The 15,478-nt window shown below is 38.4% G+C and overlaps 1 protein-coding gene across 5 annotated transcripts in view; it reads left to right on the top strand.

Annotated features, from left to right (window-relative positions):
• Positions 1 to 7,866: 7,866 nt before the first annotated feature.
• slc4a4a (solute carrier family 4 member 4a) overlaps positions 7,867 to 15,478 on the top strand; it is a 93,650-nt gene continuing 86,038 nt past the window's right edge. The window contains exons 1-2 of one of the 5 annotated variants that reach the window (XM_034296429.1): positions 7,867 to 7,951; positions 13,669 to 13,742. In XM_034296429.1, coding sequence (XP_034152320.1) covers positions 7,932 to 7,951; positions 13,669 to 13,742 — 94 coding nt within the window. In that variant the 5' untranslated portion in view covers positions 7,867 to 7,931. Of the gene's footprint in view, positions 7,952 to 12,891; positions 13,743 to 15,478 lie in introns of those variants that run through there. The other 4 variants (XM_029124728.2, XM_034296427.1, XM_034296428.1 and 1 more) reach the window with 4 other exon arrangements.

Here is a 15,478-nt window from a genome sequence, read left to right as displayed (position 1 = left end):
GGACACCAGGGGTGTGCAATAACATGACATGACAGTGCTGTGGGAGGAGGAACGGCGTGGCTAGAAGACCGGCGATGACGCGCGCCGAACACCACGTCGGGAGGGGTGGCGCGTGTCCTCCACGCCCGTCCTCGTTACAGTGCAGCTCTATAGATTCACCATGAACTTTCCTAGTGGTCCCAGGAAATCCTTCCTTGTCCTTCAAGATTATTGATTCACAACCCCCTTAATGATGAACAACATTATGAGTTCCGTGACGTCGCCCGGTATGGCGCAGCCGGGGCCCTACCCTGGAGCCAGGCCCGGGGTTGGGGCTCGTACGCGAGCGCCTGGTGGGGCCCGGCCGGGCTCAGCCCGAAGGTGCGACATTGTGCCGCCTTCCCGTGGGCTCACCACCCACAGGAGGGACCATAAGGGGCCGGTGCGAAGAGGATCCTAAGCTTCCCAAGATTTAAAAATAATTGTAATACCTACCCCAAATGTCTGAATAAATGATTGAGGAATTCAGGAATAATCTAGTTATAAGAGGCAAGGGTGTTCCTGCATATTGTCACCTCAATGTATTAATAAAATATGTAACTCTATAAGAATTTTTTTTATGCTGATGACAGAGTACTAAACATTATGGCTCCTTCTGTTGAAGAAGCTGTTACCTACCTGTCGTTTGGAAACAAAAATGGAAATTGATGTCTCCCAGGCACCCAAAAAGGAAAACGGGTATCTCCCTGAAAACCACAAAGCCAAATGTTGCCTCCAAGGCAGAAAACATTCAAAGTGGTGTCCCCCAGGTAGCCAAAATGGAAAATGCTGTATGTCACCTAGGTCACCAAAATGGCTAGGGTTATGTGTCCCAGGAAGCCAGAATCGAAAATAGCTGCCTCTTTGTCTGCGAAAAAAACCTCCCTGGTGGTAAATGAAATGGTGTTCTAACCAGAAGTGCAAATAGAAGAGGGCAGAAAATGTACAAGTATTAAGTATAGTGTATGTTACAAGTGGAGTGTATAGATGCATATATACAATGCAAATGGCAATTCAAATTTAACAATGGAAGCAAATGGGGAGGGCAGAACATTTACACCTTAAGTTTTGCTTATACTAGTGGGAAATGAATAGTTGTGCAATTAGGCAAATGTAATTACAAATGGCAATTCTGACTGTGCAAATGAGCAAGTTGGAGGCGTAAGGTAGTCTGTGCAACTGAAATGCAGGGATTGCAGCAATGAGGTTCTCGAAGTAGACATGTACATGAACAACTGAAAAATGCAGTACAATGGCAATTCTATATGTGCAGTGCAGGCAAATTGAATGTGCAAGGTGCACGTGCAACTGAAATGCAGGGATAGCAGCAATAATGTTCCTGAGGTAGACACATACATGTAGCAACTGAAAACGTATCAGACTTTGCAAAGCAGTGTCAGAGTACAAGAGAGTAGTGCAACATGATCCCTGAGAGGCAGTACTAAGTGGTGGATGGGTGTGGTTAGTGATGGGTCACAGAGTTCAGCAGGGTTTCTGTTCCTGAGCCTGGTGGTGCGGGAACAAAGAGACCTGTACCGCCTGCCTGATGGTAGGAGGGCAAATTGTTTGTGGCATGGATGTGAAGGGTCTCTGTTGATGCTGCATGCCCTATACAGACACCGCTTGTGCTGGAGGTCAACGATGGCTGGGAGCTGGGGACCAGTTTTCACCACCCATTATAGGGCCTTACAGTCCTTACATAGCAACTGCCAAACCACATTGTGGCACAGTTCGTCAGAATGCTTTCGATTGTGCAGCGTTTGAAAATTATGAGGATCTGGGAAGACAGGCAGGGCTTCTTCAGCCTCCTCAAAAAGAACATGCGCTGCTGGATTATTTTGACCAGGGTTGAGGTGTTGAGTGTCCCGGAGAGGTCCTCGGAGATGTGGACACCCAGTTGACATTGTTCCTTGACATTCAATGTCTGCAGAAGGATTTGATGGCAGTTCTTCAGATGGCCTCAAGAAAATCCTTTAAATTCATTTTTAAATAATCTTGGTTTAATGTTGCTCAAGTAGCAGTTGAACCACAGTAGTGAAAGTAGATTAATATTTATCAACTTGTATTCTTTCCTAACTATATATTTACAATTTTTACAATATTACAATTCCTGCATAATGGAAGCCTAACCCTTGTCTTCCTTACTTAATGTGAAACACTTAAGTTCTCCAGGAATTGTATTGTAGTGTCTGGCAGGGCAGTGTCTCAAACCCGCGATCTTCAGCTCCCCAGGCGGGCACACTACCCACTGCTCTAAATATGGATATCCCATTTGGAGGGGCGAGTAGCGGCCCTACCAAGGTCGCTACACTACCCCCACCAAACGGGAGAGCGTGTCCTCACGCTTCACTATACCAAGTCCCTCACAGAGACACGCCTCTCCGATGGCCATCCGGGCCAATCCCACTTCTGACACCAATGTAGCGTCTGGCAGGCTCCCCAGGCGGGCACACTACCCACTGCTCCAAATAGGGACATCCCATTTGGAGGGGCGAGTAATTGGCCCTACCAAGGTCGCTACAGTGTGCAGATTTTGTTAAATGAGTATTCCACCAGTTACTGCTGTCCTGTCATTCCATTCCTGTACCGGTAAAAGCATACAAACAGAAATTAAACTATATAAAAATGCTAAAAATATAATCATATTCTAGATGGGATTTGCAGAACGTACAGCACAAGTAAAACATTTGGAGACATACACATTCATTGACATTTTTTATATTTTACTTTTGTAAATTGTAGAAATTGTAGAATAATAGTAAAGTTATAGTTAACTACAAAATAACACACATGGAATCATGTAGTATGCAAAAATATTTATCAAGATAAATGTAGATCCTTCCAAGAAGCCACCCTTTGCACTGGACAGCTTTGTACACCTCACATTCTGTCAACATCTGGCAGGTTAATCAATGCAAGTGGGCTGTGATCGGAGTCCTTAAAAATAATCCAAGTCCACTGCATAACCACATGGACATGAATAATTGGGCATGGTGTTAGAAGTGGCCGCAGGAATCATCAGGCATCAACTTGATCTGCAATACATCCAGGAGGACTTTGGACAGCTATGAGTCATTTGGGCCAGGTACAGATGTTGCTCGTCTAATTGCAGCGTTTTCTTACCGCAGTAAGATTAGGTAGATTGCATCAGCATGCGGTAGATTGCGTCAAGCTGTGATTGAACTATTCCAAAGCATGGATGAGCTAGAACACAAAAAATGCCTTGATTTCTCGAAAATCGTTTTGTTCTGAAGAAAGACAATGTTTACAATGTTCCTAACATTACAGCTCCTATCATAACAGGTTTAATTTTAAAACAAAATGTTTCCAGTGTCTTCATTGTTGTTTCCAGTTGCGTCTTCATTGTGTTGAAGTCTAACACTTCCCGAGTTGGTTTGTTGGAAAGGAGAATAAAACACCAGAAGTCAGGTCAATTACCGTATCATATGTCCATTTATTACAGAAGCTTCTGGAGACACGTGTCGCCGCACAATGTCTAAGGATCAACAGTCAAAACATCATTTTTATACTTCTACTATGCCCAAAAAGATAGAGGCGTTAACTTACATAGTGTGTGCCATTGGCCCAATCCCAGTTTTATTCCTTATAGGATAACTGCAAGTATCCCCTTGCCCCCCTTGTGGTTTCTGTGTTGTCTGTCCGACTATGTGTGTGTGTCTCTGACCTGTGACCTGTTTCTCACAAAACAGACATACTAAATCTTTCTCTCCCCGGCAACCGCTTGAACAGGGTTTTCTATTCTCCTACTTGCTCCGTCAGTTTCAGCTCATATTACAAATAATTAATATTCTGCTTCATTGGCTACAACAGCTTATAACAGTTCACTAACTTATACAATCAATACATCTACATTGGTTACAACAGCTTACAACAGTTCACTAACTCATACAATCACTACATCTACAATTGCTATTATAATTACGATGTTATTATAAAGAAACACTAATAACCTACAAAGAAATAAATATTGTTTGTTCAAATATGTGAATTATCTCAATAAATAATATAATACAAAGCACAGCTATTATTTTTTTTGTTATGGTTTTGAAGTAGAGTATGGTAAAAGAATGCATCTTATAGCAATTTTTAAACTGGCAGTAGGCAATATGCTACTGTTTACTCTCCAAATTGGTTAGACAACCTTTCAATTTCAATTCCTGTTTTTTTTCATTCTACAATGCTGAATAAAGTTTAAAAAGGAGAGTTAGGTTGTTGGAGAAACAAAATGATTATATCCTTATTAGGACTGGCTTTTGTCTGTTGACTCGGTCAAACTATAATACCAAGCACAAATAATACCAAAAATATTATACTATATTTTCTGCTTCAAGACCTAAACTATATTTTACTAAAACATCTTTCAACATATAACCAAATACAGGATTTACACTAGTCTAGATCCCCATTATCCGTGTGGTTTAAGTTCATTAGCATTCAATAGTCTAAACAAGAATGAATTACAGGATGTGTTTGTTTTAAATGTCAAATTAATTTGAGGAATGCAATAGTGTTCGTATTTCAGGTCTCATGATAGGAAAACAAAACAAAAAACAATAACTTCAAAGAACACCTACTATACAATTTGTATTATGCTCTTAAAAACTAATTAAATTAAAATACACCAGATGCAAATTTTTCAGAATATATCAAATTGTCTGGTTTTTATTTTGAACTTGTTTTGATGATGTTCACAGGAGTTGCAAGGGGGGTGATATCTTGATGAATGGAGATGCCAACATAAATGGCTTTAACAAGCGCTGACGTGACTATTGCAAGATTTCACGATCTCTAATATCTCGGCCTAATAGTCAAGGACTCACAGACACAAAGTCTAGGCCTATAATTTGTATTTGTAAAATGATTTATTAAATATGAGAACAAAATAGAAAGTGTTTCAGATACACATGCCTATCAGCTGCCAAGAAAATTAAGTGCTCAGCATTTTTAGGGAACATTTTGCCTGTAGCATGTATTAAATAAAATAATAAATGTATTTGATTGCAATTAAGTTAAACAAAAAAAGTATCTTTGTCATGCAGCTAAAATTAAACAAAATACAATGGATATAAAAAGTCTACACACCCCTGTTAAAATGCCAGGTTTTTGTGATGTAAAAGAATGAGACAAAGATAAATCATGTCAGAACCTTTTCCACTTTTAATGTGACCTATAATGTGAACAAACTGAAATCTTCGAGGGGGAAAAATTATAAATAAAAACCTTACATTAACCTGGTTGTGTGCAATACACTCTTATAACTGGGGGTTGGCTTAGTTCAGAATTAACCAATCACATTCAAACTCATTAAATAGAAGTAATTACACACCTGCCATCTTTTAAAGTGACTCTGATTAATCACAAATAAAGTTCAGCTGTTCTAGTAGGATCTTCCTGACATTTTCTTTGTTGTATCTCAGAGCAACAGCCATGGTCCACAGAGAGCTTCTGAAACATCAGAGGGATCTCAGTCAGCAGAAAGGTACAAAACAATTTCCAAAGCATTAGATACACAATGGAACACAGTGAAGACAGTCATCATCAAGTGGAGAAAATATGGCACAACAGAGACATTACCAAGAACTGGACATCCCTCCAAAATTGATGAAAAGATGAGAAGAAAACTGTTCAGGGAGGCTTCCAAGAGGCCTACAGCAACAGTAAAGGAACTGAAGGCAAGTACTGGCTGTGTGCTACATGTGACCACAATGTCCCGTATTTTTCATATGAATGGGCTATGGGGTAGGGTGGCAAGATGAAAGAAAAACATCCAAGCCTGGCTGAAGTTTGCACAAACAAACATCAAGTCCCCCAAAAGCACATGGGAAAATGTGTTACAATCTGATGAAACCAAGCTTGAACTTTATGGCCATAATTCCAAAAGGCATGTTTGGTGCAAAAACAACACTGCACATCACCCAAAGAACACCATACCCACAGTGAAGCATTGTGGTGGCAGCATCCTTCTTTGGGGCTGTTTTCTTCAGCTGGACCCGGGGCCTTAGTCAGGGTGGAGGGAATTATGAAAAGAAAATCTTTAGGCATCCGTAAGAATGCTGAAGATGAAGTTGACCTTTCAGCACGACAATGAACCAAAACACACTTTCAAATCCACAAAACTGTGGCTTCACCAGAAGAAGATTAACATTTTGGTATGGCCCAGCCAGAGCCCAGACCTGAATCCAATTGAACATCTGTGGGGTGATCTGAAGAGATCTGTGCACAGGAGATGTCCAGATGTCAGAATCTGGCAGATTTGGAGCACTTTTACAAAGAAGAGTGGGCAAATATTGCCACGTCAAGATGTGCCATGCTAATAGACTCCTACCCAAAAAGACTGAGTGCTGTAATAAAATCAAAAGGTGCTTCAACAAAGAATTTGTTTAAGGGTGTGCAACTAGGTATTATTAGTTGTTGTTTTTTTCACTCAAAGGTTTCAGTTTGTTTTTCAATTTAATTGTTCACGTTATAGGTCACATTAAAGTAGGAAAAAGTTCTGAGATGATTTACAATCACGAGAACCTGGCATTTTAACAGGGGTGTGTAGACTTTTTATATCCACTGTATATATTATTTCAGTGCTCTTTCAAATATTAAACGCTTGGCATTTAATGAACTAATACAATGCACAAACACTGGAAGTCTAAAGAATAATAATGCAATTATATAGCCGGTTCTTTTACAAGTTGTTTTATTCATAGAAGGACAATGTGCCTCTTTTTGTGGTTCATAGCGGATGCATTGATTATTTTAAAGGTATCCATGGCTTTTGTTCTTTTGGAGTTGATTGCCAGAAAGGAAGTTGCAGTTTCATGCATCTCCCATACTTTTCCTTAGGTACGTTTTCAAGTGCTTCATTCAATCAGTTGTAGAGTTCACTGAATCATCATATTATTCAGCCTTGTGGGAAATCAGACTTGGGTTGACCTGAGATAATTGCCAACAGACTGTTCCAACTGTGTTTAAGTGGGTACAAAAATTTAGAGGAGTAAACCTACATCTTCCATTAAAAATAATGCTATGTTTTTTTAAATTAAAATATGGAATAATTAAAAAAAAAACATTTGAGACATGCTGCTGCAATATTTTTCATTATTTCATCGTTGAGTCCAGGGAGGTTGTGGTGGGGGGGGTTGGGGGGTTGAGTCCAGGGGGGTTGTGGACAAATGTCACGAGACTAATGTCACGAGACACAACAGCCAACCCAAGCAAGAAGCGGATGGTGTAATTGTCCAGCAGTCCAGAAGATGTCTCTGCACTACCAATAACATATATATACTTTTAAAAGATACATCCAAAATGTACATAATTTGACTGAAACTGCCATTATTCCCTTCAACACAACATCTATGTGCACATGAATATTAACAATTAGTGGGACTGGATCTCAGTGAATGCTCTGACTTTACTGCCCCAGGTAAACATTTCTCTGCACAATGCGTCCATACTTTCACCTCACAATGGAGGCGGTCCTTCTCAGAGAGATGGTAAGATATGAATGAGATGCATGTCTACACTGTCAAAAAAGGCTTTTACCAGGAATGTCCTGTATAGCAGACTGACAGTCCCTCAGAGGTTAAAGGTATGAAAGCCTTAACCGACTGCTGGCTGTGTGACTTAATCTATATTAATTTATAAGGATATTATGAGTCTAGTGAAGCTGGGACAACTTTTAATTTTCAAGAGATAATTAAATAGCACATTATAAAACTGACCCAACAAAAAGGGAACAGTACAGCAGGAACAACCAACGACTCTGTACAGCAGGGGAACGGTACCGCAGACAGACAAGTCATTGTCATTTTTGTCCCAACAGATTAAACATCAGCACCTGCGCGCTGACTGCGTTTTAGGTTACTTCGGACTTACCACAACTGAAACAAACGCTTTTTAAAATGAGCAGCGGAAAGAGCAAGTAAGTGACTTCAATGTCCTAGATTTTAAGCAAGTATGCGAATATTGTTAACTTATAACTTGCAGTATGTTAGATGATTAGCTTCAAGAGGAACCCCAATCCAAAAGCTTTTGTTCATGTTTATTTTGGGGAAAATATTATTGGATTATGGAAATCCTTTGTGAGGTTGGCCATTTTTCTTCTTTATGATAAAGTAACTATGACTTCTTCTAGATTCCCTAATTAAACAATAACAACATGATCAGTCTGCCTGTGTTTTAGAAATATCCTCCAAAATGTTTTTTTAACATGATAAGTGTATATACACTCAGAATACTCAGTGAATTTTAATGCATATGAGGGAATATGAATCTATATACCTATTCCTGAATCTAATCGCCTTGTTGTCTCTCTGGTGGAATATAACAGAAGCCCTTTTATGACAGTCCCATTACTGTAAAAACCATTACTGTTGACCTAAAAATATTAAGAAAGCATTAGAACTTCCTTCAATCCTCCCACAAAATTGATTGAGATTACATACAATATCTTGCAACTTTTTGGTGCGATATGTTTATAGTAAACCTATTCTTTCTATCATTAACATATATTGGTTTATTTTGATAAAAGTTTTTTTTTGCTATTTAAGGTTATTTTGCTGTTTTAGTCTTCTAAGTATTACTAGTAGTGCCTCAGCTACAACAATGCAAGTAACATTTCTGCAACTGCAATTTCTGCCTGGGAACATTGTCCTGGTTTATCCTTAGATTGCATTGAGTAAGACAGTAGTTGAGGATGATAAGCTATCGGTTTGATGTAAATGAAAGTCATTGAACAAATGCTATCTCCATCATAAATATGTTTTACCCTGAGAACTATTTGATGCTCTATGTTTAATACATTCTGTTTGTACACTGATTAAGTGTTGGCAATTTTTATTTTATTTTACAGATCTACACTGTTTAAAATACTACAATAAATATGTATTACGAGTTCTATACATCTAAATTGAATGTATCATATCAATACAGTTGATATGGGTTAGGGTTACAGCTCTTTTTTGGTAGAAATCTGCCTGTTATGTCTTCAGTTGTTCCTTAGGTGGCAATGAAGTTTGGGAATAAAGTAGCTTTAGATAGATAAACATGGAGTCTGTTGGTGGCAATGGAGATAGAAAGACAGTCAACAACTATTGAGCTAAGAACTTACTCATTGGATCCACCTCTTCCTTATATGTTTCTATAGTGTTATTCATTTCTACAGAGCTACAGTATGATACTATAAGGATATATGTTCCTATAGTTTTATCCATTTCTTCAGGGCTATAGTATGATACTATAATGCTATATGTTCCTATAGTTTTATCCATTTCTTCAGGGCTATAGTATGATACTATAATGCTATATGTTACTATAGTTTTATCCATTTCTACAGGGCTATAGTATGATACTATAATGATATATGTTACTATAGTGTTATTCATTTCTACAGGGCAATGGTATAAATACTATAAGGCTATATGTTACTATAGTGTTATTTATTTATCCAGGGCTATAATATGAGACTATAAGGCTATGTTCCTATAGTGTTATTTATTTCTCCAGGGCTATAATATGAGACTATGAGGCGATATGTTCCTATAGTGTTATCCATTTCTACAGGGCTGTAATATAAGACTATAAGGCTATAAGTTCCTATACTGTTATTAATTTCTACACGGCTATAGTATGATACTATAAGGATATATGTTCCAATAGTGTTACCCATTTCTACAGGGCTATATTACGAGACTAAGGCTATATGTTACTATAGTGTTAATAATTTCTTTGGGGCTATATCATGAGAATATAAGTTATATTTTACCAAAGTGTTATTAATTTCTAAAGGGCTATAGTATGATACTATAAGGCTATACAGCTCCGGAAAAATATAAGAGACCACTGCAACTTTTACTTTTCTTTCCAAAAAAGTCTGAGTAACAGAAGGGTTAAAATTAAGAGACCACTGCAAATTTCCTTTCAATATTTTTGGAAAGGAAAGCTAAAGGTTACTACATCGTTATTAATTTCTACAAGGCTATATTATGAGACTCTATGGCTGTACGTTACTATAGGGTTATATATTACTATGAGGCTGTATATTTCTCAGTTACAGTTTGTTGTTTTATGACTATATGACACTTTAAGGCTTTATGTTACTATTAAGGTGTATTCATGTTATTATAAGACTGACTGTTAATATAAGGCTACATGTTACTGAGGTTCTGTGTTACGATATGGCTTTATGTTACTCTGTTCCTATAGTTATATAATGGCATATACAGTGGGGCAAAAAAGTATTTAGTCAGCCACTGATTTTTCCACCCCCATGCTTCACAGTAGGTATGGTGCTCTTTGGATGCAACTCAGCATTCTTTCTCCTCCAAACACGACAAGTTGAGTTTTTACCAAAAAGTTATGTTTTGGTTTCATCTGACCATATGACATTCTCCCAATCCTCTTCTGGACCATCCAAATGCTCTCTAGCAAACCTCAGACGGGCCTTGACATGTACTGGCTTAAGCAGGGGGACACGTCTGGCACTGCAGGATTTGAGTCCCTGGCGGCGTAGTGTGTTACTGATGGTAGCCTTTGTTACTTTGGTCCCAGCTCTCTGCAGGTCATTCACTAGGTCCCGCCGTGTGGTTCTGGGATTTTTGCTCACCGTTCTTGTGATCATTTTGACCCCACTGGGTGAGATCTTGTGTGGAGCCCCGGATCGAGGGAGATTATCAGTGGTCTTGTATGTCTTCCATTTTCTTATAATTGCTCCCACAGTTGATTTCTTCACACCAAGCTGCTTACCTATTGCAGATTCAGTCTTCCCATCCTGGTGCAGGTCTACAATTTAGTTTCTGGTGTCCTTTGACAGCTCTTTGGTCTTGGCCATAGTGGAGTCTGGAGTGTGACTGTTTGAGGTTGTGGGCAGGTGTCTTTTATACAGGTAACGAGTGGAGGACAGAGGAGCCTCTTAAAGAAGAAGTTACAGGTCTGTGAGAGAGAAATTTTGCTTGTTTGTAGGTATTAACCAATACATTCATTAAAAAATCCTACAATGTGATTTTCTGGATTATTTTTTCTCATTTTGTCTCTCATAGTTGAGGTGTACCTATGATGAAATTTACAGGCCTCTCTCATCTTTTTAAGTGGGAGAACTTGCACAATTGGTGGCTGACTAAATACTTTTTTGGCCCACTGTATGTTACTATTACGATTCCTATGGCTTTATGAGGCTCTATATTACTAAATTCCAACACATTACACTAAGGTTATATGTTACTCTTATACACTAATATAAGGCTTATTGATACTGTAAACCTATGTATAACTATAAGGCTACACGCTACTAAAATACTATTTTTTACTATGATATAAAACATGAATAAAAGGCTATACATTCTTACAATGCAAGTGGTTACTAAAAGGTTATTTTTTTCTATAATATCTTCAGTTAATATGTTGTAGTGTTATTTTAAGGCTATATATATTGATGATATAATAGTCAAATAATGATTGTGTTTCTCAATATTACTTACACATTTGTGTTTTGGTTGGCTTCTATACTTGTCAATTGATTCCTCCTGGAGAACATAGATAGTATGGTTAGGGCTAAGCCGATCATCAATAGTATGATTTCACCAGAACATTAATAGTATGGTCAGTACTAAGCCGATCATCAATAGTATGATTTCACCAGAACATTAATAGTATGGTCAGTACTAAGCCGATCATCAATAGTATGATTTCACCAGAACATTAATAGTATGGTCAGTACTAAGCCGATCATCAATAGTATGATTTCACCAGAACATTAATAGTATGGTCAGTGCTAAGCCGATCATCAATAGTATGATTTCACCAGAACATTAATAGTATGGTCAATGCTAAGCCAATCATCAATAGTATGATTTCACCAGAACATTAATAGTATGGTCAGTGCTAAGCTGATCATCAATAGTATGAATATAAAAATGTATCATTGTTAAGTCAAATAAATTTTCTCCACACGTAACATAAAGCTAAATAAAAACACACCTGTAATATTCCAACCTGAAATGCCATCAAAGTTTCTTCATAGTGCCCTCATTCTTGGAACACCATGGGTCTCTTCATAGTGCCCTCATTCTTAGAACACCAGGGGTTTCTTCATAGACCCCTCATACATTTTCTTAGTTGTCTTGTTTTTATGTTTTTTCATCAGTTTTTATTTAATCTTTATGATAAATTTTTACACTTTATTTGACAGCGACAGTTGCAACCAGCTGATTTTACCATTAAGGCCAACAATGTAAATTAAGCCAATTTTACAGATTGATTTATTAATTTTTAACTATACAGTGTAGTTATGAGCTTCTAACACACAACTAGAATGTGGTTTGTGTTAGCTAATGATTCTGGTACAGACTGCAGGCTCATTGATTGTTGTCACTTAATGCTAGGCTAATCCTCTAAGGGAGGATGAGAAGAAGGAGCATTTGTGATGCCAGTTTGTTTTAGAGGTGAGGGCGGAGGCAGACGGTTGTGGGGGTTGGGCAGAGGCTGGAGATTAGGAGGATTGGGTGGAGGCATAGCTATGGGGTCCATGGGGCTAATGGCAGGACTGGGCCAGGGCAGTGATGAAAGAAGAAGGCTCAAGCTGGAGTCAGAATTGTGTGTTTCTGTTATTATTATTTTTGTTATTATGTTATAGTTCAGACAAAGTGGACTGTAGCCCATATTCATCTGGTCATCATCTGATCAGGGGTTGCACATTAGCTGTCAATTCCTAGCCTATTACAATCAACTTGCTCTTCTAAGATCCTCCATCCTTAACCTTATCTCTGTCACTCTAACCTTGTCCCACCCCCTCTGGCCGGATTACCCACATTAGAGTGTATGCTTAGTAGCAAGGCTACTCTGGATTAGCTACTTCACTGTGCTAGTATCTGCCTGATGGCTAACTATTTTCTGGTGGCCAGCTGTAACTGGAAACTATTTTCTGGTGGCTGACCTACACTGACTACCTGTTTGTTGGACTACACTGGATACTATTCACCTGTTTGTTAGCCAGCACTGGATACTTTTTTACTGTTTGTTAGCCAGCACTGGATACTTTTTTACTGTTTGTTGGCCTGCACTGGATACTTTTTAACTGTCTGCCAGTCTGCACTGGATACTATTTACCTGTTTGCTGGCCTACATTTGATACTATATACCTGTCCGCCAGCCTGCACTGGATACTTTTTACCTGATTGCTGGCCTACATTTGCTACTATATACCTGTCTGCCAGCCTGCACTGGATACTATTTACCGGTTTGCTGGCCTACATTTGATACTATATACCTGTCTGCCAGCCTGCACTGGATACTATTTATCTGTTACTGGATACTATTTCCCTGTTTGCAGACCTACACTGGATACCTTGAAAGATTTAATCAGCCTGGTTCCTGCTGTAGCTAGTTGCTTTGTTGGCCAGGACCCTGGAGAAATAAGGCCACCTATAGATGGGTCTGGTAGCAGAGAAGTCTCTGTGGATGAGTGTTTAAAGAGCTCAGAATGAGCGGATCCAACAACTTCAGGCTCAACCCTAACCCTAGCACAGGCCTGAATCCTAGCCGCACCCCCAATACGCTCCTGGTGAATGAGCCCAAGTGCTATGGCTCCACGTTGTCCCTGGAGGAGAAGTGTGAACAGTCTTTCTTCCTTTTCTACTACTACAGGATGGAGGATGAGGCAGTGTTGGACCGAGGTGCATCCTTTGTTAAACATGTCTGTGATGAAGAGGAGGTGGAAGGTAGGACTATCCCCTAATCAATCAAATAATCCCAGGTATTTACAGTGCCTTCCATATATCCAAGGATTTCCTATTCATATAATCCATGAAGTTTACTATTAGGTTAAAGTCAATATCTTTGCTTTTATTTTATTTATAACCCATAAATTCTTGCTACATCTGCTTTTGAGTAATCTGTGGATTAATGCAATCCATTGCTATGAATTTAGCTACAAGTCTTTATCTGACAGACTAGCTTAGTTTATCAATCAATGTTCATTTGTTGGAGATTGCAAACCTGTAATGATAATGACAATGTGAGGCCTGGTTAAGACACTGTGAGGCATGACTGGGCACTATGAAGCCTGATTGGGCACTGTGAGGCCTGGTTGAGCACTATGAAGCATGATTGGGCACTGTGAGGCCTGATTGAGCACTATGAAGCCTGATTGGGCACTATGAACATTTTCATATGCTTGAATATCTTTATAACTTTTTTGTAATTGTGTGTGTTTTTGACATGGGATTTTCATTGTACATGTCCAACAACATCTGCCTTTCTGTGCATGTGAAGAATTACGTCAACTGCAACATGATTTATTTAATATCCTTCATGAGAGTATACATAAGTACATCCAGATTTACTAAGTGCAAAAAGAATGTGGTTTTGAGCAGAAAAATAAATATACAGCTCCAAAAGCAGCAATGTGGATTTATTCAATATTCAAACAGAACATTAAAAAACATACACATCTTATTTAACATAATGAAAAGATTTGACTAAAGTAAGCAATCTCATGGAGTAAAAGAAATATAAGTAAACGGGACCAAATTATTATATCCCTTTTGCGTGTTAAAAAAATTAGTACGGTGCTAACATTATTAAGACTTAAGGACAAATGAATGATATCCACACACTAGAGTTTATCTTAGTTTATCTACTCAACTAAAGAGACCCTATATTACAAACTCAAAGTCCCTCTGGAGGGACTTGTGGTCTGAGGCAATTTGCCATGGTGCACCTGTAGAAGTTGGTGAGAGTTTTTACAGACATGCCAAATTTTCTTGAGTCTCCTCAGGAAGTATAGTCGCTGTTTGGCAATTTTCACTGCCGTGTTCGCTTGTCTGGACCAAGTGAGGTCATCATTGATGGACATACAGAGGAACTTGAATTTGTAGAGACACTTTCTGCTTCAGCTCCATCGATGTGTATGGGGGCATGACCCCCCCTTCTATTTTCTTATTCTGTGTTTTATTATTATGATGTTGTCTTGATGTTTTCATTTGAGTATTTGTTTTTATGTTATTATATTCTTATTTTTTTCTTTTTCTTTTTAAAGCACATTGTATGAATTGTGCTATATAAATAAACTTGCTTGCTTGCTTAGCTATGCTACATTGGGTACCATCAGTATAATACCATTTTCTTCTTTTTTACTTCTTTTTTTTACTACTATCTGACATCTTTAGCTTAAATTGGAACTACATAATAATTAAATAATACAATTTGCTCAATTGTAAATATTTACCTAACATAAATCAAGGAGCTTTGTATTTTCACTTTCAGTACTTTTTCATTTGCCAGTATTATTTCATGTTAATACAGATTTTCAAAGCGAATACTGTGCAGCATGCGCACAAAATTATTGGGATTCATCAAACTGGCGTACGCAACATATACGCATGCTTCCGTTGATAAATCAGACCCATACTATACTTCTGCGTATGTGAACAAGCTTACGGTCTCCGCCCAATGA

The sequence above is a fragment of the Esox lucius genome, chromosome 13, assembly GCF_011004845.1.
Source record: "Esox lucius isolate fEsoLuc1 chromosome 13, fEsoLuc1.pri, whole genome shotgun sequence".
NCBI lineage: Eukaryota > Metazoa > Chordata > Actinopteri > Esociformes > Esocidae > Esox > Esox lucius.
The sequence above is the reverse complement of the archived record's forward strand: the minus strand, read 5'-3'. Positions and strand labels throughout refer to the sequence as shown.